Source organism: Trichechus manatus, unplaced genomic scaffold (genome assembly GCF_000243295.1).
Source record: "Trichechus manatus latirostris isolate Lorelei unplaced genomic scaffold, TriManLat1.0 scaffold00010, whole genome shotgun sequence".
In the NCBI taxonomy this organism is placed as follows: domain Eukaryota; kingdom Metazoa; phylum Chordata; class Mammalia; order Sirenia; family Trichechidae; genus Trichechus; species Trichechus manatus.
Window position 1 is genome coordinate 30,678,159 of NW_004443946.1, and position 22,887 is coordinate 30,701,045.

General features: G+C 44.8%; 1 protein-coding gene across 1 annotated transcript in view; it reads left to right on the forward strand.

Annotated features, from left to right (window-relative positions):
• Positions 1-4,419: 4,419 nt before the first annotated feature.
• Positions 4,420-22,887, forward strand: part of ADCK1 (aarF domain containing kinase 1) — a 133,356-nt gene continuing 114,888 nt past the window's right edge. Inside the window, exons 1-2 of the mRNA XM_023726124.1 lie at positions 4,420-4,602; positions 6,783-6,866. Of these exons, the coding sequence (XP_023581892.1) occupies positions 4,468-4,602; positions 6,783-6,866 (219 nt within the window). The 5' untranslated portion in view covers positions 4,420-4,467. The remainder of the gene's footprint in view (positions 4,603-6,782; positions 6,867-22,887) is intronic.

Here is a 22,887-nt window from a genome sequence, read left to right on the forward strand (position 1 = left end):
GCGTGGTTTTACACTGTCCTTATGATTGGTTGCAGATCATACTGTTGTGATCCATAGGGTTTTCATTGGCTGATTTTTGGAAGTAGATCGCCAGGCCTTTTTTTTAAGTCCATCTTTGCGTGGAAGCTCCGCTGAAACCTGTTCAGCATCATAGCAACACATAATCCTCCACTGACAGACAGGTGATGACTGTGCATGAGGCGCATAGGAGGTGTTGTTGTTAGGCGCCGTCGAGTCAATTTCAACTCATAGCGACCAAGTGAGACAGAGTTGAACTCCATAGGGTTTCCTAGGCTGTAATCTTTATGGAAGCAGATGAATGGATTCAAACTGCTAACCTTTGGTTAGCAGCTGAGCGCTTAACTGTTGAGCCACCAGAGCTTTTTATTGGGGGTGGTAAAAAAACAGAAACCAAACCCGTTGCTGTCAAGTTGATTCTGACTTATAGCGACCCTACAGGACAGCGTAGAACTGCCCCATAGAGTTTCCAAGTAGTGACTGGTGGATTCGAACTGCCAGCCTTTTGGTTAACAGCCAAACGCTTAATCTCAGAAATCATAGTCCCAACCCACAATGACTGATGCAGTTACTTGTGAATGGTGGTAAGAACCTAGGTGAACAGGGGTCCAGGTGTCCTTATCAAGAAGGTCATGTGCCATAAAGTGTTTAGAGTGGGAAGGTTCCATTTCAAACTCTTACTCTGCCATTTACTAGCTGAATCACCTGGGGCAAACACTCACCCTCTCTGCTCTTTGGTTTTCTCCAGGGCTTCAAATCCGTGCTGATAATTTGCATTTCCACCCCTTGGGGATATTGTTAAAATGTGGATTCTGATTCAGTTTATCTGGGGTGGAAATGCAAATTGTCAGCAGGGTGTTCAACCAAAATGAACCAGTTGAAAACCCTGGTTTCCTCATTTGTACCTGGGGATAGTAAAAATACTTGTCTCACCTCACTGGGTTGTGTGGAATATCAAAGGAGATAATGAACGTGAAGGGGTTTTGTAAGGGTTAGTTAAAGTGAATATTATTATCCTGTGATTAGGATTTAGGTTCTAGGTGGCCTCAGACCCCCACAAGCTGTGTGCTGTTATATGAGAGGTAACTCAGGTGAAAGTCAAAGAGGCAAGTAAACAGAACGGGGCAGGTGATTCATTAGCAAAAGGTTTAGTAATGAAAAGTGTTTTTCATTGACAGACATATTTCACGGCTGACAGGGTCTTTTAAAATACCTGGAGGGAAGCAGCTCATTTGCATGTTAAATAGTCTCTGACACCTTATGGGAAACTCCAGCTCCAGTCAATTTAGAGACAGTTTGGCTCCTATATCATCTATTTTATGTATTTCAATTTCCACTTCTTTTATTACTGGGGACATTTGCATGAAAACTGGGTCTTGGGTGTTGTTTGCTTTGCTGCTGCTTCTCCACCCTGAGGCAGTTTCAAGTCACAGGGTGGCCTCATTGCCTACAGGGGGCAGGCCTGGAGGGTGATGCAATAGGAGTATGGAGTTCAGGGGAGCCAAGGGCTGGGAGGTGGTGTTGGGGGCAACCAGGGAAGATGGCCGTCGACTTGTTAGCTCTGGGTTTGTGCTTCTCATTTGGGGACCCATGCTACTGGCTCTGCACAGGCCTCGTGGGATATGGTTTATTCACTCACTGATTCATTCATTCGGTAAATGCTTTTGGAGCACCTTCTATGTACTAAAGGAGCCCTGGTGGCTCAATGGTTAAACGCTCAGCTGCAAACTGAAAGATTGGTGGTTTGAACCTACCCAGCGACTCTATGGAAGAAAGAGCTGGTAATCCGCTCCTATAAAGATAATAGCCAAGAAAGTTTCAGAAAAACAAAACCCTATTAGGCGGTTTGACTCTGTCACATGGAGTCACTATGAGTCAAAATCAACTCCACATAATACCCAACAAGGACAAGATCAGTTATGTGCTAGGCCAGAGTTTGGCAGCCTGAAGGCCAAACCTGGCTATCTTTATGACCCACAAAGCCTAACATGTTTACTGTAGTGCCCTTTACAGGCAAAGTTTGCTGATCCTTCTTCTGGGCAGAGAGAACAGGAAGTGCAAAAGCTCAGAGGCCAGAATGTGCCTGGCATGTTTGAAGAATAGTATGAAGGCTAATGCTGTTGGAGTGGTGTGAGAAAGGGGTAGTTGTAATAGGAGCTGCTAATGATGCCTGGAGGAGCCCTGGTGGCGCAGTGGTTAAGTGCTCGGCTGCTAACTGAAAGGTCAGCAGTTTGAACGAACCCAGTGACTCTGCAGGTGAAAAGACCTAGCGATCTGCTCCTGTAAAGATTACAGCCTAGGAAACCCTATGGGGCAGTTCTACTCTGTTCTGTAGGATCTCTATGAGTCGGAATTGACTCAACAGCACACAACAACAGCAATGATGTCTGTGTGCACAGCTCTGAAATGATAGTTACAAGTAACAGTGGTTAGCGTGCTCGGCTGCCTCCCATCTTGAAGTAGCATCCTTCCATCACTCTTTATCCCCTTGCCCTCTTTGCTATTTTTCTCAGCACTTAATACCAGCTGATATCTTCTTTTTTTTAAATTGTAGTTTAGATGAAGTTTACGGAGCAAATTAGTTTCTCGTTGAACAATTAATACACATATTGTTTTGTGACATTGGTTGCCAACCCCGCAACATGTTAACACTCTCCCCTTCTTGACTTGGGTTTCCTGTTACCAGCTTTCCTGTTTTCTCCTCCCTTCTTGTCCTTGCCCCTGGACTGGTGTGCCCATTTAGTCCCATTTTGTTTTATGGGCCTGTCTAATCTTTGGCTGAAGAGTGAACCTCAGGAGTGACTTCAGTACTGAGTTGAAAGGGTGTCCAGGGGCCATACTCTCAGAGTTTCTCCAGTCTCTGTCAGACCACTAAGTCTGGTCTTTTTTTGTGAGTTAGAATTTTGTTCTACATTTATCTCCAGCTCTGTCCGGGACCCTCTATTGTGATCCCTGTCAGAGCAGTCTGTGGTGGTCGCCAGGCACCATCTCGTTGTGCTGGACTCAGTCTGACGGAGGCTGTGGTAGTTGTGGTCCATTAGTCCTTTGGACTAATCTTTGCCTTGTGTCTTTGGTTTTCTTCATTCTCCCTTGCTCCAGATGGGGTGGGACTAGTGGAGTATCTTAAATGGCTGCTCACGAGCTTTTAAGACCCCAGATGCTACTCACCAAAGTAGGATGTAGAACATTTTCTTCATAAACTGTGTTATGCCAATTGAGCTAGATGTCTTCTGAGACCATGGTCCCCAGCCATCACCCCAGCAACTGGGTTCCTCAGGGAGTTTGGATGTGTCTAAGAAGCTTCCAATACCTTGCCTTGGTCAAGTTGTGCTGACTTCCCCAGTATTGTGTACTGTCTTACCCTTCACTAAAGTTACCACTTATCTATTGTCTAGTTAATGTTTTTCCCTCCCCACTTTTCCGCTCCCTAGTAACCATCAAAGATTGTTTCTTTTTGTGTGTAAACCTTTTCATGAGTTTTTATAATAGTGGTCTCATGCAGTATTTGACCTTTTGTGATTGACTTATTTCACTCAGCATAATGGCCTCCAGATTCATCCATGTTGTGAGATGTTTTGCAGATTCATCATTGTTCTTTATTGCATCATATTCGATTGTGTGTATGTACCATAGTTTGTTTATCCATTCATCTGTTGATGGGCACTTAGGTTGTTTCCATCTTTTGGCTATTGTGAATAATGCTGCAATGAACATGAGTGTGCATGTGTCTATTTGTGTGACCAGCTCTTATTTCTTTAGGCTATATTCCTAGGAGTGGGATTGCTGGATCGTATGGTATTTCTATTTCTAGCTTTTTAAGAAGCGCCATATCATTTTCCAAAATGATTGTACCATTTTATGTTCCTATCAGCAGTGCGTAAGAGTTCAAGCTCCCCGCAGCCTCTCCAACATTTTTTATTTTCTATTTTTTTGATTTGCGCCAGTAATGTTGGGGTGAGATGGTATCTCATTGTGGTTTTGATTTGCATTTCTCTAATGGCTAGTGATCTGAAGTATTTCCTCACGTGTCTGTTAGCCACCTGTGGCTGATATCGTAATGTATTACATATTTTTTTGCTTAGTACCTGTCACCTCTCTAGATTGTAAGCTCCATGTGGGCAAGAACTTTATTTTGTTCGCTCTCTCCCTAGTGACTAGAACAGTGCCTGACATTGTTGAAGTATGAATGACTTTCAGAGTTGATTTGTGCCAGATACTATGCTAAGTATTTTATGTACGTATCTCTTTTTATCACAATAGCCTTTGAGGTAGATACCATCCCTGTTTTTACAGATGAGGAAACTGAGGCTCAGTAAGATCAAAGAAATGACCCAGATCATACACCCTATTAAGTGGCAGAACCAGGATTTGAGCCTAGGTCTGAGTGACTACAAAACCCTTAACTGTTACTCTTTGTCTCCTTTCTTTTCTCCTGCAGGGTCTGGTGACATGGCCAGAAGGGCCCTAAAGCTTGCTTCGTGGACCAGCATGGCTCTTGCTGCCTCTGGCTTCTACCTGTACAGTAACAAGTACTTGGACCCTAATGACTTTGGCGCTGTCAGGGTGGGCAGAGCAGTGGCTACGGTAGGTTTTCCTCATTTTGGGAGCTGCAGTAATGCTTTCATGAGTTCATACCTGTAGCAGATGAACACGCTGGTTGCACATATATGGAGATAGGCATACACTCTTACATCTGCTAAAGCTGCCCCTACATAATTGCACAGGCATGGATGTGCACATTTGTATACCTTGTTCCCGTACACACATCCTCTGCCACCCTGAAGGTAAATAGAATGGGATTGCTCAGGGTTGCTATTTTGAAGCCTTTACATTTAGGATTCTGTATCTTATATTAATGATGGACTCAGAAGGGTGGAGCTTCTCAGCAAGCATGCATGGAGAAGGACTCTGCAGCTTTGACTAAGTTCCACCAGAAAACTTGGTTTCTCTCAAATCTGCTGGTGGGAATGGCTCTTGATGTAGGGCTCATACTCAGAATGTCTAGAACTTTGCTCCTTCCCGATCCCCAAACTGACAGACAGTCTGAGTTGAATATTTGACCTTTAGAGGTTTTCTCCAGAGGCTCAGTAGGAACATCATCCTGGTATGATCATGTCCTCTTTACTCTGCTGACATGATGCTCCCAGACATTTCCTATATGATTGCCCCACTGGTGGGTAGATTGCCACCTGCCTCATGCTCTCTTTCCTCCTCTCTGTGCTGCAGGATGAGCTCATCCTTTCTTCCCCTTGATGTAGATACACTGTGATGTATGGTCTGTTTTGGTTGTTGTCTGAGCGTTTCCTTAACACTTGATTTTTGTCAAGCATTCTCCCGAGCCTTGCTAAGAGAGGAGGCCACCGGTGTGGTGCTTGCCCTGTAGGATAAGCTGTCTCATTTTGAAATCATAGAATCAAGATGAGCTTTGGGTAAACAGGCTATGGAATATGAAATATGAAGGACTTCCTCTGGGTCCAGAGCCCTGGTGGCGCAGTGGTTAAGCGTTTGGCTGCTACCAAAAGGTCAGCAGTTCGAATCCACCACCTGCTCCCTGGAAACCCTATGGGGCAGTTTTACTCTGTCCTGTAGGGTCCCTATGAGTCGGAATCAACCTGGTGGCAATGGATTTCTTTGGGCCCAGCATCATCTTATATACTTTGAGGGGTAAAACTGAACTGTCCCACCCAGGCCCAACCCTCAAGGAGCTTCTGGTTGAGGAGTAGGCACAGGAATGGCTTAAAAACAATGCATAGCCATGTACTGCACCAAGATGAGTGACTCAGATGACCACTGCTGTGGGACCCAAACACAGGAGTACATCCTGTGAGCTGGGAGTCAAGATGAGTGCCCTAGGGGAAGCAGGGTTTGAATGGCGCCTTAGGAGTCTGAGTAGTTAGAAACAAAGGGGAAAGGTATCATCCAGTTCTTTATAAACCAGCCGCAAGGCTATAATTCTTTATAGGCCAGGCTCCGGTCTTGATCATCTTTGTACACTGCTCAGCAACCAGATCCTGCTTGTGGTGGTGGTTAACAAGTATGTGTCAAATAGAATAAAGCTTTGGGGGGGGGGGTGGTCCACACAAACGAAAGAACTTGTCTCAGTATCAGCCTTCTAAGCCCCTTAACTTCTAGGGTTCTTAGTTCTAAAAAGGAAGGTTTTGGGTTAGATAATCCCCAAGGCACCTCCATGCCTGGGATATCTTTGAGCCTGTCATTCTTTGATTCACCAAGGATCAGGAGACGTTTTCTGGAGTTTTGGCTAGGAGACCCAGAATCAAAACTTATGTTATTAGAGCAAATCAGTGTATAAATACCACATTAGGTTGATTTGTGATACAGAGAGGCAGGGTAAATTAATCCAAGAACATCCATCCAACAATATCCATTCAGCTGATACTATAAAAGGTCTTGTAGGTACCATGATGAACAGGAAGGACAAATGCTTGCTCTTACAGAGCTTAAATTCTAGTGTTGGGGAGACAGTGCATAAACAAGGAAAAGTATGTGCAAGATAATTTTGGCTGGTGGCTTGTTTTAATAAATAATTGAGAGTTCCTGGTGGGTGGGGGCTAGAGTTTGGGCTTCACTGCAGAGGAAGCATCTGTACAGAGCCCTGAATGACAGGAAGAAGCCAGCCAGGGTAAGGTCTGGGGGCAGAGTGTCTTAGGGGTGGGACTGTCCACTCCCCCAGACATCCCAGCTGGTGTCAGGAGGAGTAGTATTTGATGTCCGGGCACTAAGCCTTCCCCTCCCTTGGTTCACAGACAGCTGTCATCAGTTATGACTACTTCACCTCCCTGAGGAGTGTTCCCTATGGCTCAGAGGAGTACCTGCAGCTTCGATCCAAGGTAAGGGACCAGTGGGACAGCCAGGACATGACTGGATAAATCCTGAAGAGGCTGCAAAGCCAGCAAGCTTCCTGTGTGCAGCAGGAGGTGGGCAGGGGGCAGCGTGGGGACTGGGATTGGGGCCCCTGGAGATCTGGTTTGGGAGGAGGGGGACAGGAACCTCTCCTCCTTCTGCTTGGAGGTGTTTTAGTGCCGATGGGCTTGGCTGCCAGGCAGTTAAGCTGACCCCATGGTGCTGAGATTATTAATCTAGAGGCGGCTGCCGAGGAGGCTGGTGGGTGTTTCTGCGGAGGATGAGTCTCTGGGATGACTCAGGAGGGATGGAGGTTCTGTCCCTGAGATAACTGAGCTGGCTTCCAAACTGTTTTGTCAGCCAAAACCCAGTTCAAAGAGGTTAATTGCTTTCCTATCCCCTGAAGGCCACATGGGGGCCTCTTTGATCTCTGAGTGGAGTTTCGACCCTACACTCTCATACCTCATTTGGAGTCAGGTAGTTGATTTTGATGCAGCATCTAGGTGTCCCAGGGAGTTGGGAGGATCAAGCAAGAGGGTACTTTCGTGGGATGTAGGTTGAGTTTGGGGTCAAGTGTAGATACCTTTGATTCTTCCTGTGAGAGGCTTGCCATACAGACCTATATGTCTGCTCAGTCAGTCCCCTCAGCCTGGAATGCCCTTAAGCAAACAGAAACCTGTTGCCATGGAGTCGATTCCGACTCCTAACGACCCTATAGGACAGAGTAGAACTACCCCATAGGATTTCCAAGGAGTGGCTGGTGGATTTGAACTACTGACCCTTTGGTTGGCAGCCATAGCTCTCAGCCACTGCGCCACCAGGGCTCTGGAAGACCTTAGGAAATGCTTTGTCATCCTTGCGACTTAGCTCAAACACCTCTCCTTTGGTGAAGCTTTCCTTCAGTCATCCTACATTCATGGAATAATTACTTCTTACATTTTTATTTAAACTTTTCATTATGGAATTTTTCAACCGTCCACAAGAGTAGAGAGACAGATACAATGAATTGCCATGGAACTATCATCCAGTTTCAGAAATTATCAAAATTTTGCCATTCTTATTTCATCTACTCTGTCATTCATTCATTCATCCATTTATTTATTTATTATTTTTTATTGAAATATTTAAAAGTAAACCTCAGTCATCATGTCATTGCACCTGTAAATATTTCAGTATGTATCACTAATAGATAAGGACCTTTAAAGAAACATAACAACAGTACCATGATCATACCTAACAAAATTAATAACTGTTTTTTAATATCTTCTGATAGCTAATCCATGTTTCCATTTCCTTGTTGTCCCAAAAATGTCTTTTTTTATAGTTAGTTTGTTCAAATCTGGCTCCAAATAAGGTAAAAAGATTGCATAGCTTGAGGTTTCCTAAATTTTTAAAAAACTAATGATTCGCCTCTGTCCCACCCTCTTTTTTTTTTTTTTTTGAGTCATTTGTTTGTTGAAGAAACTAGATCATTTATTCTGTAGAATTTCCCACATTCAAAGTCTGGCTGATTGCATCCTAAAAGTGTCGTTTAATGAGAAATACATTCACATTGTACATAATTCAAAATATATAATATTCGAAACATATAAAGTCACATGTCCTCCCTCCGTTCCTCAGGTACCCAGTTTTCCTGCCTGGAGGCAATCATTATTTCTTGTGTATCTTTCTAAGAGATGTCTTCCTATTTGAATTTAATCACTCTATCCTCTTTATTCCTACAACAGATGATAGTTGGTTACATGTCTTTCTCTCTTTTTTAGATTTTAGTAGCGCAACAGTTAAGTAAGCTCTTGGGTGCTAACCGAAAGGTTGGCAACTGGAACCCACCCAGTGGCTCTGTGGGAGAAAGACCTGGTGATCTGCTGCCCTAAAGATTACAGCCTCGAAAACTCTAGGGGGCAGTTCTACTCTGTCACATGGGGTTGCTATGAGTCAGAATTGACTTGATGGCACCCAACAGCAACAAACAGCAGACTATAGGTTCCTTTAGGTCAGGGATTGGGTCTTTTTTGTGTGTGTCTTGAATCTGTAGTGGTGATGCCAAAGAACTAAGTTGATTTATTGTCTCTTTTAATGCTAGGCTGTACCTTGTTAACTTCTTGCCTTTGGAGAAGCCCCAAAAGAGTGCAGGGTTTGTAGTTGGAAGACCTGAGTTTGTGCTTTGGCTTCTGGCAGGCTACCTTTGGAGCTGCTGTTTTCTTGGCCTGTAGACTAGAGACAGTAATACCACTTGCTAAGTATTATAGAGATAATATTGGAGACAGTGACCTGTGGAATGTAAAAACAAAACAAGACAAAACCAGTTGCCATTGAGTCAATTCTGACTCATGGTGACCCCATGTGTGCAGAGTAGAGCTCTCCATAGGGTTTTCAAGGCTGTGACCTCTCAGAGGCAGATCGCCAGGCCTTTTTTCCACAGTGCCTCTGAATGGGTTTGAACTGCTGGCCTTTCTGTTAGCAGTCAAGCACTGAACTGATTGCACCACCCAGGGACTGCTTATGGAATGTAAAGCAGGTATTAAAAATATAGAAGGTGTGCCCCAAGAGGACAAGAACTTGCTCTGTATCGTGTATCTCTGTGTCCCCAGCACCTAGATCAGTACCTGGGACACAGTCGGTGCTGAATAAAGTTTTGTTAAAGAATGAATGAAATGTTCGTTTTTATTGGAGGATCGAAAACCACCTGCCTTTGGAACTTGATGCCCTCCTGCCGTCCCCCACCCCCTTTCTCCATAGCACTCCATAAACAGTACTACGGGCCTTAGAACTCACTGTAGAATGATACTCTACAGAGACGGCCAGGCCAGGGCACAGGGCAAGCTTTCTGCTTTGGGAATCTGCAGAGCAGGCGGAGCGAGTGGGGCTGGCAGGTGGGGGGTAGGTGTTGTGAAGACAGTTGCCGTTTACACATAAGTCATCTAAAAGGCAGAGGTGCCGCCATTCCTGGAGAAGTTGACAGCTTTGGGGGATGCAGTAAGGAAAATGCAGCTTGGATTTGGCAAGAGGGTAGCACGTGGTGGTTAACACCCGATAACAAGATGATTTCAAACTTGGGTATAGGCTGGTCCCAGGGAGTTGTGCCTGGGAAAGGGGGAGCAGACTGGCCCTGAAGAACACGAGCAGATACTGCAGGAGTGTTTTCTTCCATCAGAGTGCTTATCCGCTCTCATCAGCATGGCTGATAAAGGAATGAGCATCATTATTATCTCACCTGTCAAGCCAGCAGCTCCAGATTCTGGAGTATGTCAGAGCCAGGAGACTAGCTCTGCAGGCAGTGATTTAGAGAAGCTCTTCCAAGGTTGGCGCTGGCAGGCCAGGATCCCAGTGACTCAGCTCCATATCATAGGGGCTTTGGAGTTTTCTGGGGGCATAGTGGGACTTCCCTAGGCAGTGAGGGCACGGGGTGGGGCCCAGAGACTTTGGAGAACCATACTTCTAGTGCCCAGGATGCTTGTAAAGCAGAGGAGGCATGTGTGTGAACTGGCTTGTCTAAAGCAGAAAGAAGTCAGTGCTGTTGCAAACGTCCAGCAGTGGAGGAGGCAGGGCTGAGTTGATTCTGATGGAGGGCTCAGGGTGTAGTGGACATTTGTTAACTTTGTAGCTCAGGAGCCATTTTTTTTTTTTTTGAGGAACAACATCCAAGCTTTCCTTTGGGGAATCATCCCTATCTCATGAACACTCCATGAGGTTTGGATGGCTCAGCCCACCCTCATTGCTAAGGGTGAGCATGTGACCTTAGCTAAGCAATAAGTGGAGTCATTTCCCCTGGCCCAAGAGATTGATTCAGGGATGGGTACCTGAGCCATTTCTGGCCAATGAGAATCAGGTCCAGGACTTTTTGGGGGAATAGCAGCTCTCTCTTTTCTGCTGGGTTAGCTGAGATTGTAAGATGTTGGCCTAGAGCTGCTGGCAGCCATCTTGCCACCATGAAGGAGAGTCTGTCTGTGAACGGAACCAGTATTGCACAGAGATTTGAGCCCCTAGATCTAGCTGAGCCTCTTCCCTACCTAGAGAGCCCTGGTGGCATAGTGGTTAGGTGCCTAGCTGCTAACCAAAGGTCAGCAGTTCAAACCCACCAGTCACCTTGCAGGAGAAAGATGTGGCAGTCTGCTTTCGTAAAGATTTACAGCCTTGGAAACCCTATGAGGCAGTTCTACTCTGTCCTATAGGGTCACTGTGAGTCAGAATCGACTCTATGGAAGTGGGTTTTTTTGGTCTTCCCTGCCTGAGGACAAGAACCAGGGAGATGCAGGGGCCTTTCAGATGGAAATCATGTCAGCTTTATTACTGACAAATGCTGGGCTGGGGCATGTGGCTTGGATCTTCGAGCCAGTGTGCTTGCTGAATTTCACCCCTGAGTTTGATAGGCTTACCTGCCCAGACACAGTCATGGCCTGACAACCTGAGGCCTCTCAGATGGGGCCTGCCTCTTGGAGCAGGAGAGAGCTAACCACAGATGCTCTGTAGCCAAGCAGATCCCAAAAGGCAAAGAGCATGGTAGGAGTGAGCTGAGCATGCTGTTTCTTCTCTCAAATCCACCAATCCAGTTGGTGATTCTTCCTCCTCCAAGGTATGAGTGAGAGGGAAGAGACAGGCCAGGAGCATTATGCCTCTAATGGGGCTCCCTCACTTGTTCTCATGAAGCTTAAGGATAGGAGGGTCGCCTGCAGTAGTTACCGTGAGAAGGGGAGGAAGCTGTAGATTAGCCGTAAGAACCTTTGTGCCCATCCAGTTCTGCTAACCTTTACACCTGAACCAGCTGCTTTGGGTTTGAGCGTTAGATAACAATTTCGTCATTACTGAGGGTTTGAGTTTTAGATAACAATCTCATCATTACTGAGAGCTGCATTTAGAGGGAGGGGTCAGATGCTGTCAACCTTTAGAAACATGGGATATGGTAGGGAGTTTTGGGAAAAGGGACTCTATTTCTGACCAGTGGAGAGAGGTGACTCTACCTATAACTGTTATTCCATTGAACTTGAGAAAGACATCTGTCATGGATTGAACTGCGTCCCCCAAAAATATGTGTCAACTTGGCTGGGTCATGATTCCTAATATTAAATGATTGTGTACCATTTTGTCATCTCTTGTGATTTCCTTACGTGTTGTAAACTCTATCGCTATGATATAATAAGATGGATTAGTAGCAGTTATACTGATGAGGTCTGCAAGATTAGATAGTGTCTTAAGCCAGTCTCTTTTGAGATATAAAAGAGAGAAGCGAGCAGAGACACACGGGAACCTCATACCACCAAGAAAGCGTGCCGGGGAGCAGAATGCATCCTTTGGACCTGAGTTCCTGCACAGAGAAGCTCCCAGACCAAGGGAAGACTGACAACACGGACCTTCCTCCAGAGCTGACAGAGAAAGCGTTCCCCTGGAGCTGACACCCTGAATTCAGACTTGCAGCCTACTGGACTGTGAGAGAATAAACTTCTCTTTGTTAAAGCCATCCATCCACTTGTGGTATTTCTGTTACAGCAGCGCTAGATGTCTAAGACAACATCTTAGCCATCACCTAACTCAAGCCCCTTAACGTACAGATGCTGGATGGAGGCCCAGAGGGGTGACGTGATTTCTTTAGGCCCTCTGCAGGTTTGTAGCAGATTATGGACTTGACCTTGGACACCTAAGATCTTGCCCAATCCCATATTCTTTGCACTTTATGCTCTGTTGCCTCCGGTTCCAACATTGAGGGAAAACATCAAGCTGGACAGAAAGTGGAAACAAAGATTGCTATACAACAGCTTTTGCCAACGAGCTGCTGCTGCTGGAGTTGCCACTGCCCCCTCCTCAGCCCCCTCCGCAGCTCCACTGGTCTGAGCCCTGAGGCTGTGGTGCTGTGTAGTGTGGGTTTAAAGAGAAGAGCCTGCCTCCTGGAAGTTTCTCTAACTTGTATTTAATCAATCAACTAGACAAACAATTAAGTCGATAAATACTTCAGAATTTACATTCCCCAGCGTAGGGGAGTGTAGACCCTCCAATGAAATTGGTAAATGCCAGCTAGCTTTTTGCTTTGGGAAGGGGTTTCAACTCTTAAGCTATTGACCAACCGCAAACTTTGAGGATAACTGTACCACCAGCTTAATTTAGTTATCGTAATTCAGTAAGCTTTTTAAAGATTTCCTTGGTCTGCAAGGGGAACTGTAACTGACTCTGTCTCTTTGGGAATATTCTCTGAAATCTACCATGAACAGGGAACGTGTGGCTAACCTAGGGCATTTCTTCACCCTTCTCCGCCCATCTATTATTTTAGTCCACATTACCTGAGCCTACTCTGTGCCTGGTCCTGTGTGGGGCTCCGAGGATAGAAAGGAAAATGAGACACAGTCTCTGCCCCTGAGTGGCTCACGGCCTAGGGGGAAGCAGGCATGAGATCGCCAGCTGCAGAAGGATTAATTTGTCTTCATTTACAGCTGTAGCCCCTGGTCCAGAATCACTGCCTGAGCTCTGGTGGCTAATAACGCCCAGCCATGAGGAGCGGGGACAGGAGCCCTGCATGGGAGGGCTCCTGGCCCAGCTTGGGTGGGGGCGATGCATGCTGGGGAAGCAGAGGTACTGTCTGATTGTGCAGACCACGCTTCGTCTGCATGTGCAGGGTCCGTCACCCTGCCGGGAAGCTTTCCGGTACATTTTCATTCACTGTGTCTTTCAGACCCCTTTGCCGCGTTCGTTGTCATTGTGGAACGTTTGCCTGTGTGCGTTCTGTATAGAGGAGGACAGGAATTGAATCCTTGCTGTGTTGGCGACTGCTTTCTCAGAGTTTGTGGTAATTTCTGCAGGCGCATGAGCTGCATTTAATTTGTGCTGGTTGGGTCATCTAAGGACCAAGCCTCTGGAGTAAGGGAAGCAGAGTCTGCGCTTGAGCCCAGAACCTCCTTTTTAGCTTTCTTTGTGCCCAAACCGTTCTGAGGACTGCATCAAAAATTTGCACAATTTTCTGCAGTGGCCCTGACTCCAAAGCCTTTCTGATTCTGGAGAATTCCACAGCAGTGGGTTCCTGTGCTTTGGTGTGGTCTGGGGAGAGACGTGATGGGTCCACTCCCATCAGTGGGGGCCTGGGGACAATGTGATGTGATTCAAGCTTCCCCTTGAAGATTGGGCTCACCGTTCGGCGGCTTCTCTGAGGGTTGCAGGCAGACCAAGCAAATACCAGGTTACCCTTTTGATTGATCTAGACTCGTCAGTGACCTGTGGGCCATGGCCAATCACAGTGCCCCATTTAGCCATATCTGCATACACCTTGTAGTTTTAAAAATTTATTAAATATTTAACACCTAAGAAAAGAAATAATTTAGTGATCACCCTTGTACTTACTGCCCAACCTTGGAAATTATACCTTACCTCTCCAATTTTAGCCCCCTGCGCACTTCTTTTCCTGATTCCAGCCTTCTTCCTGCACAACCAGAAGCAAATGCTGTCTTGAATTAATTGTTTATCCATGTCCTTCTTTATAACCACCTATTATAGGGTTGCTATGAGTCAGAATCGACTCGACGGCAACAGGTTTGGTTTTTTGGTTTATATGGGGATTTAGGAGCCCTGGTGGCGCAGTGGTTAAGCACTTGGCTGCTAACTGAAGGGTTAGGAGTTCAAACCCACCAGCTGCTCTATGGGAGAAAGATGTGGCAGTCTGCTTCCGTAAAGATTACAGCCTAGGAACCCTATGGGGCAGTTCTGTTCTGTCCTCTAGGTTTGCTATGAGTCAGAATTGACTGGAGGGCAATGGGTTTATATGATAATCGTCATTATGTTAATTCTTTTCCTTTACTTGATTTTGTTCTAAGCAAAAATATCTTTGAAAGCATAGGTCTGAGACAGTAGTTCTCTCTTTTTTCTTTGGACATGCAAATAAGAAGTGTCTGGGTAACACCTGAAATTGCCTCTTGTATCACATTTTTGGAGTCCCTGGGTGGTGCAAACGGTTAAGTGCTCTGCTGCTAACTGAAACATTGGAGATTTGAGTCTACTTAAAGGCACCTCGGAAGAAAAGCCTGGTGATCTACTTCTGAAATATCAGCCATTGAAAAACTCTATGGAGCACGGTTCTCCTCTGACATACATGGTGTCCCCATGAGTCGGAATCGACTGGACTCTAACTGGAAAAAAAACAAAAAGCACGTTTTTATACCACCCCTGGTATAGGATTGCACTTGAGACACACAGGCCTGCACGGTCCATAGGAGATGTGGGCCAGACCCTGGCTTGCACCTATCATTGCCTCGACCTTCCCCCTGCAGAGTTTGGCCATTCCTTTCCGGCTCTTCTCTTCTTCCACCTCACCCTGTTCATCTCCTGGGGTTGTTTTGGGCATGAAGATGCCTGATGGTGTGGTATTTGCTGCTGATGCTCAGAAGCAGTGACCTCTTTCTAAGGGCTGCAACTGTAATGCAGCAAAATAACCCCCTGGGTTTCTGGCTGGTGGGAGGCCATTGCTGCGTGCTTGGCATCTCTCCACCTCCTGATCTGTGCAGTTTTCATCGTTAGCCAATTCCTCGTGTGCACCCGTATCTGCAGTTCCCCCGCCCACATGGGCTGCCTGGTCACACAGGGCTTGCTACCTGGCTGCCACAGAGCTGCTCGCTAATTACCCCTGCCACCTGAGTCTTGTGGGACAGGTGGGGCAGCAGAGCGCCCTGCTCCCCAGAGACGGGGTGGCATTGAGGGTTTGTTGTTACTGTTAGTTGCCATTGAGTCAGCTCTGACTGATGGTGACCCCATGTGCAACAGAAGGAAACAGTGCCTGCTCCTCTGCCATCTACGTGATTGTTGGTATGTTTGACTCCATTGTTGTGACCACTGTGTATTTTGAGTGCTTTCCAACCTAGAGGGCTCATCTTCCAGCATTATATTGGACAATATTCTTTTGGGTTCCATGGGCTTTTGATTGGTTAATTTTTTGGAAACAGATTGCCAGGCCTTTCTTCCCGGTCTGTCTTAGTCTAGAAGTGCCACTGAAACCTGTCTACCATCGGTGACCCTGCCAGTATTTGAAATACCAGTGGCATAGCTTCTAGCATCACAGCAGCATGTAAGCCACTACAGTATGACAAGCTGACAGACATGAAGTGGATTGAGGGTTTAGCCTGCACCTAAAGCGGGGTACTCAGTGGGCAGGATCTGGAGAAACCCAGCTTTAGCCTGTCTTCGGCTATCTCAGACCCCTTCCCAAGCTAACCATGGTTGGGCTTCTCATTCTTGACCGTGTCTCCCACTGAAAAGTCCCTGCAGGTTGCTGACTGCTCTTGACTTGGCGCTTCTACCACATTCAAGCCGTTTCCACCTTTGCTGAGGATAGTAAAGGGAAATGGGATAAAGCTATGTGATAAGGGACTTAGGGTGGGCATAACCTAGGACTTCTTTGCAGCTAAGGTGATTGAACACTGGATTGGGTTATGAAGGACACGTGTGAAGTCTTTATTGGGGAGGGGAGCTCTCCAGAAGCCGACGACATTCTCTCTGTCTGGGATGGAGGTGGGAATGGGCCAGTCACTGGTTCCCAGAGGGGGAGCCTGATAAAGTATATATTCGATACTCTATACCCTAAAGATTAGGTTTCAGTGATTCTGAGGTGAAGCCTGGAAGTCTGTATTTTTAGTAAGTTCCGCAGGTAGGCTTCTGATGTTAAGAACAAGTGTTTACGTTTACTTGTTGTTGTTGTTAGTTGCTGTCGAGTTAATTCTGACTCATGGTGACCCCATGTGTGTCAGGGTAGAACTGTGCTCCATAGGGTTTTCAAGGCTGTGACCTTTTGGAAGCAGATCACCAGGCCTGTCTTCCAAGGCACCTCTGAGTTGGTTCGAACTGCCAGTCTTTCGGCTAGTAGTCGAGTGCTTAACTGTTTGTACCACCCAGGCTGCCTTAATTTACTGAACACTAACTAAGTGGCAGGCACTATTGCTAAGGGCTCTCTCTATTATCTGTCTCACACAACCCTATGAGGTGTAGGTACTACTGATATCATCCTTGCTTGACAGATGAAGAGACTGAGGCACAGACAGGTTAAGTGACTTGTGCAAGGGTCTACAGCTAGTAAGTGGGTGTATTAGTGTCCCGTGGCTGCTGTAACAAATTACCACAAACTTGGTGGCATAAAACAACAGGAATTTATTGTCTCACAGCTTTGGAGGCCAGATGTCTGAAGTCAAGGTGCCGGCAGGGCCATACTCTTTTCTGAAGGCTCTAGGAGAATCCTTCCTTGCCTCTCCTGGCTTCTGGTCAGCAACCTTTGTGGCTGCATCACTCCAATGTCTGTCTTTTCGCCCTTATAAGGACACTTGCCATTCAGCTTAGGGCCCACCTGCCTAATCAGGATGATCCCATCTCAAGATTCTTAGTTACACCTGCAAAGTACCTTCTTCCAAATAAGGTCACATTCACAGGATTCTGGTTTTAGTCCCAAGTAGTGAGGCTCAGAGTCTGTGGCTACAAGTCCTCTACTTCCCCCTTCTCTGATCTGCATTGGATGAGCCTCCAGGGATCTTCCAGTCCAGCAGGCCCTGTGTGGATTTCCTTGCTGTAACAGGGAGTTTGAGCCGTTCATCAAGCTTTGAGAAACCAGTGTTTTCCTCCCCCATCTCCCATCCCTTCAGCCCTATGCCATTTCTCCTAAAACCCTTGGGGCTGTTTATCTCAGACTCCAGAATTCTCACACTGTAATGTGTTCGGGAGGTTAGATGGCAGGGGCTGTGAGGACAAACTCATACTGGATTGGGCAGGAAGTGTCTGTCTTTCTTGCCTCAGTGGCTACGTCTCACAGTGGAAATCGCTGGAAGAGCAGGGGTAGATAGAAAGCCATAATGTAACTAATAAAGTTGATGGAAGGCACTCTGCAGCTGTAAGGGTGATCGAGACGCTTGTTAACAACAGTAATAATCTAATAGCCTGTTCTTGATTTCCTGCTTCTCACTGTCTTGGCCCCAAGCAGCTATTTTCTACCAAATTAAAATCCACTCAGCTCCCTTCCTGTCCCTGAATAAAACTACCCTCAAAGCTCTTGCCTGTTACAGCAAGACTTTTTAATGGACTTTTCCTTGTAGAACCGTGAGACATATGTCCAATTAGCAGAATAACTTCACTTAAATATACAAATAAATTGTTGGCTGATAACGGCGGGACATATGTGAGGCTAATTTAAGGCAAGGTGGTTCGGGAACTGGGGCGCTACCCCCTCCCTCACCCCAATCTGTCACGAGCCTCTCCTCCCTCCAGTTTCTTCCTTATGGGACAGATCTTCACACCCCACAGTCTATGGAATGAAGAGGGATGTCTCCATGCTGTGTCTGGTCACTGCAGAGTACTAAACAACTGTGCATATAGTCGATTGTGCAGCAAATATTTATTGAGCACCTACTGTGTGCTAGGCACTGTGTGAGATGCTGGGTATACAATGGTCTGTTCTTTTTTTAAAAAAAAAATTTAGATGTGGAAGTCTGCTTCTGTAAAGATTTATAGCCTTGGAAACCCTGTGGGGCAGTTCTACTCTGTCCTATTGACTCAACAGAAATGGGTTTAGAAAGCGACTAGAGGGCCTGAATCCCACAGGAAGAGCAGCCAAGGCAGCCCAAGCCCTCTTCCTCCTACCTTCTTTCTTTAGCTCCTGCACCTGATAGAATTAGGAGAGAAGATTGACTATATTGTTTTGGTGACTATGATAATTCCTTTTTCATTAAAAATGTAACTTTTATTGTTATTTTATTACCAACTAAATTCATATACACTGTAGAAATTCTGAAAAATATAAAAAAGTATAAAGGGGAAATTTTAAATTATCTGTAAAGCCACCATGCAAATACACCACCATTGACATTAAGGTGTATTTCTTTCCAGCCTTTTTCATATGTTTATAATGTTTAATGTAATTAGGATTATACTGTGCATAACTTCTATTTTTTTATTGAAGTATGCATTATGACTGATTGCCCCTATCATTACCGTGTTTATCCCTGAGCATTCTCAATGATTGAATGGTAGAAAACATAATTTTTGTCTGGCCTGACGAAGAGCTGTGCCCAAAGGTTAGAAAATGGCATTGGTGAGAAGAACTGAATGGAGGTAACCAGCCTTAATGGTTGGTTCTCCTCATTATCCTTTTAAAATTGGAATTGATCATGTTATATTTCCTTAAAATAACAAATGACTACATTTTAGAGGCAAATAAAATTGACAAACTTTCCAAAAATCAGAAAAACAAGATCAAAGAAAACACTGTAATTCTATAGCTATTAATAGCTTTTACTTGCTACAAATAGTGTGTCCAACAAGGGTTCTTGATAAAATATCTACAGTTTTTTTAAAATACATTGATTGTTATATTTACTCTAACAATATTTTATTAGTAATGCATGCTCATTACAGACATTTTCAAAAAACCAAAAAAATTTTTTATTGTAGTGAAATACATATAACAAAACATTTGCCATTTTAACCATTTTTAGGTATACACTTCAGTGATATTAATTACATTCACTGTGTTGTGCAACCATTAACCAAAACCAAAACCAAGTGGATTATTATTGCATTAATAGTCGGAAAGTAGAATGTACAAAGTGTGAATCTAGGAAAATTGGAAGTCGTCAAAAATGAAACAGAACACATAAAGATCAATATCCTAGGCATTAGTGAGCTGAAATGAACTGGTATTAGCCATTCTGAATCAGACAATCTATGGTCTACTATGCTAGGAATGACAAATTGAAGAGAAGTGGCATCGAGTGCATTGTCAAAAAGAACATTTCAAGATCTATGCTGAACTACAGTGCTGTCAGTGATAGGATAATATCCATACGTCTACAAGGAAGACCAGTTAATATGGCTATTACTCAAATTTATGCAACAACCACTAAGGCCAAAGATGAAGAAATTGAAGATTTCTACCAACTTCTGCAGTCTGAAATTGATCAAACATGCAGTCAAGGTACACTGACAATTACTGGCAATTGGAATGCGAAAATTGGAAACGAGGAAGGATTGGTAGCTGGAAAATATGGCCTTGGTGATAGAAACGACACCGGAGATCGCATGATAGAATTTTGCAAGACCATCGACTTCTTCACTGCAAATACCTTTTTGCACCAACATAAACGGTGGCTATACACCTGGACCTCACCAGATGGAATATGCAGGAATCAAATCGACTGCATCTGTGGAAAGAGACGATGGAAAAGCTCAATATCATCAGTCAGAACAAGGCCAGGGCTGGCTGTAGAACAGACCATCAATTGCTCATATGCAAGTTCAAGTTGAAGCTGAAGAAGAATAGAACAAGTCCACAAGAGACAAAGTACAACCTTGAGTATATCCCAGCTGAATTTAGAGATGATGTCAAGAATAGATTTGACGTGTTGAACACTAATGACCGAAGAAGACCAGATGAGTTGTGGAGTGACATCAAGGACATCATACATGAAGAAAGCAAGAGGTCATTAAAAAGATAGGAAAGAAAGAAAAGACCAGAATGGTTGTCAGGAGACACTCTGAGAGTTTCTCTTGAACGTAGAGTAGCTAAAGCAAAAGGAAGGAATGAAGTGAAAGAGCTGAACAGAAGATTTCAAAGGGTGGGTTCAAGAAGACAGACTGAAGTAGTATAATAAAATGTGCAAAGACCTGGAGATGGAAAACCAAAAGGGAAGAACATGCTCTGTGTTTCCCAAGCTGAAAGAACTGAAGAAAAAATTCAAGGCTCGTGTTGCAATATTGAAGGATTCTATGGGGAAAATATTAAATAATGCAGGAAGCATCAAAAGAAGATGGAAGGAAGAAACAGAGTCACTGTACCAAGAAGAACTGGTTGATGTTCAACCACTTCAGGAGGTAGCATATGATCAAGAACCGGTGGTACTGAAGGAAGAAGTCCAAGCTGCACTGAAGGCATTGGTGAAAAACAAGGCTCCAAGAATTGACGGAAAACCAGCTGAGATGTTTCAACAAACAGAAGCAGCGCTGGAAGCCAAGAAATTTGGAAGACAGCTACTTGGCCAGCCGAACTGAAGAGATCCATATTTGTACCCATTCCAAAGAAAGGTGATCCGAGAGAATGTGGAAATTATCGAACTATGTCATTAATATCATACACAAGTAAAATTTTGCAGAAGATCATTCAAAAGCGGTTGCAGCAGTACATCAACAGGGAACTGCCAGAAATTCAAGCCAGATTCAGAAGAGGATGTGGAACAAGGGATATCATGGCTGATGTCAGATGGATCCTGGCTGATAGCAGAGAATACCAGAAAAATGTTTACCTGTGTTTTATTGACTATGCAAAGGCATTCAACTGTGTGGATCATAACAAATTGTGGATAACATTGTGAAGAATGGGAATTGTACTTCAGATGAGGGTTTACAGAGCAAATTAGTTTCTCATTAAACAATTAATACACATATTGTTTTGTGACGTTGTTTGCCAACCCCACAACATGTCAACACTCTCCCCTTCTCGACCTTGGGTTCTCCATTACCAGCTTTCCTGTCCCCTCGTGCCTTCTTGTCCCTGCCCCTGGGCTGGTGTGCCCATTAAGTCTTGTTTTGTTTTATGGGGCTGTCTAATCTTTGGCTGAAGGGTGAACCTCAGGAGTGACTTCAGTATTGAGTTAAAAGTATGCCCGGTGGCCATACTCTCGGGGTTTCTCCAATCTCTGTTGGGCCAGTAAGTCTGGTCTTTTTTGTGTGAGTTAGAATTTTGTTCTACATTTTTTTCCAGCTCTGTCTGGGACCCTCAGTTGGTGGTGGTAGCTGGGCACCATCTAGTTGTGCTGGACTCAGTCTGGTGGAGGCTGTGGTACTTGTGGTCCATTAGTCTTTGGACCAATCTATGCCTTGTGTCTTTGATTTTCTTCATTCTCCCTTGCTCCAGATGGGGTGGGACCAGTAGAGTATCTTAAATGGCCGCTTACAAGCTTTTGAGACTCCAGACGCTACTCACCAAAGCAGGATGTAGAACATTTTCTTTATGACGTGTGTTATGCCTTTTGGGCTAGATGTCCCCTGAGACCATGGTCCCCAGGTCTCAACCCAGTAATTTGGTCCCTTAGGGAGTTTGGATGTATCTGTGAAGCTTCTGGAGCCTGGTTGCACAATGGTTAAGAGCTCAGCTGCTGCATAGAAGGTCGGAGGTTTGAACCCACCAGGCACTCCTTGGAAACCCTAGGGGGCAGTTCTTCTCTGTCTTGTGGGGTCGCTGCCATGAGTCAGAACTGACTCGACAGCAATGGGTTTAGTTATTTTTTGTTTATGAAGCTTCCATGACCTTGCCTTGGTCAAGTTGTGCTGACTTCCCCAGTATTGTGTGCTATCTTACCCTTCACCAAAGTTACCACTTATCTATTAGTGTTTTTCCCTCCCCATCCTTCCCCTCCCTAGTAACGATCGAAGTCTACTTCTTTCTGTGTGTAAACCTTTTCATAAGTTTTTATAATAGTGGTCTCATACAGTATTTTTCCTTTTGTGATTGACTTATTTCACTCTGCATAATGCCCTCCAGATTCATCCATGTTGTGAGATGTTTCACAGATTCATCATTGTTCCTTATTGTTGTATAGTATTCCATTGTGTGTATGTACCATAGTTTGTTTATCCATTTGTCTGTTTATGGGCACTTAGGTTGTTTCCATCTTTTTGCTATTGTGAGTAATACTGCAGTGAACATGGGTATGCATTTGTTTATTCGTGTGACAGCTCTTCTCTAGGATATATTCCTAGGAGTGGGATTGCTGGATCACATGGTATTTCTATTTCTAGCTTTTTAAGGAAGTGCCATATCATTTTCCAAAATGGTTGTACCATTTTACATTCCCACCAGCAGTGCGTAAGAGTTCCAATCTCCCCGCGGCCTCTCCAACATTTTTTATTTTCTGTTTTTTTGATTCATGCCGGTAATGTCGGGGTGAGATGGTATCTTATTGTAGTTTTGATTTGCATTTCTCTAATGGCTATTGATTGCAAGCATTTCCTCATGTGTCTGTTAGCCGCTTAAATGTCTTCTTTGCTTAAGTGTATTTTCATATCATT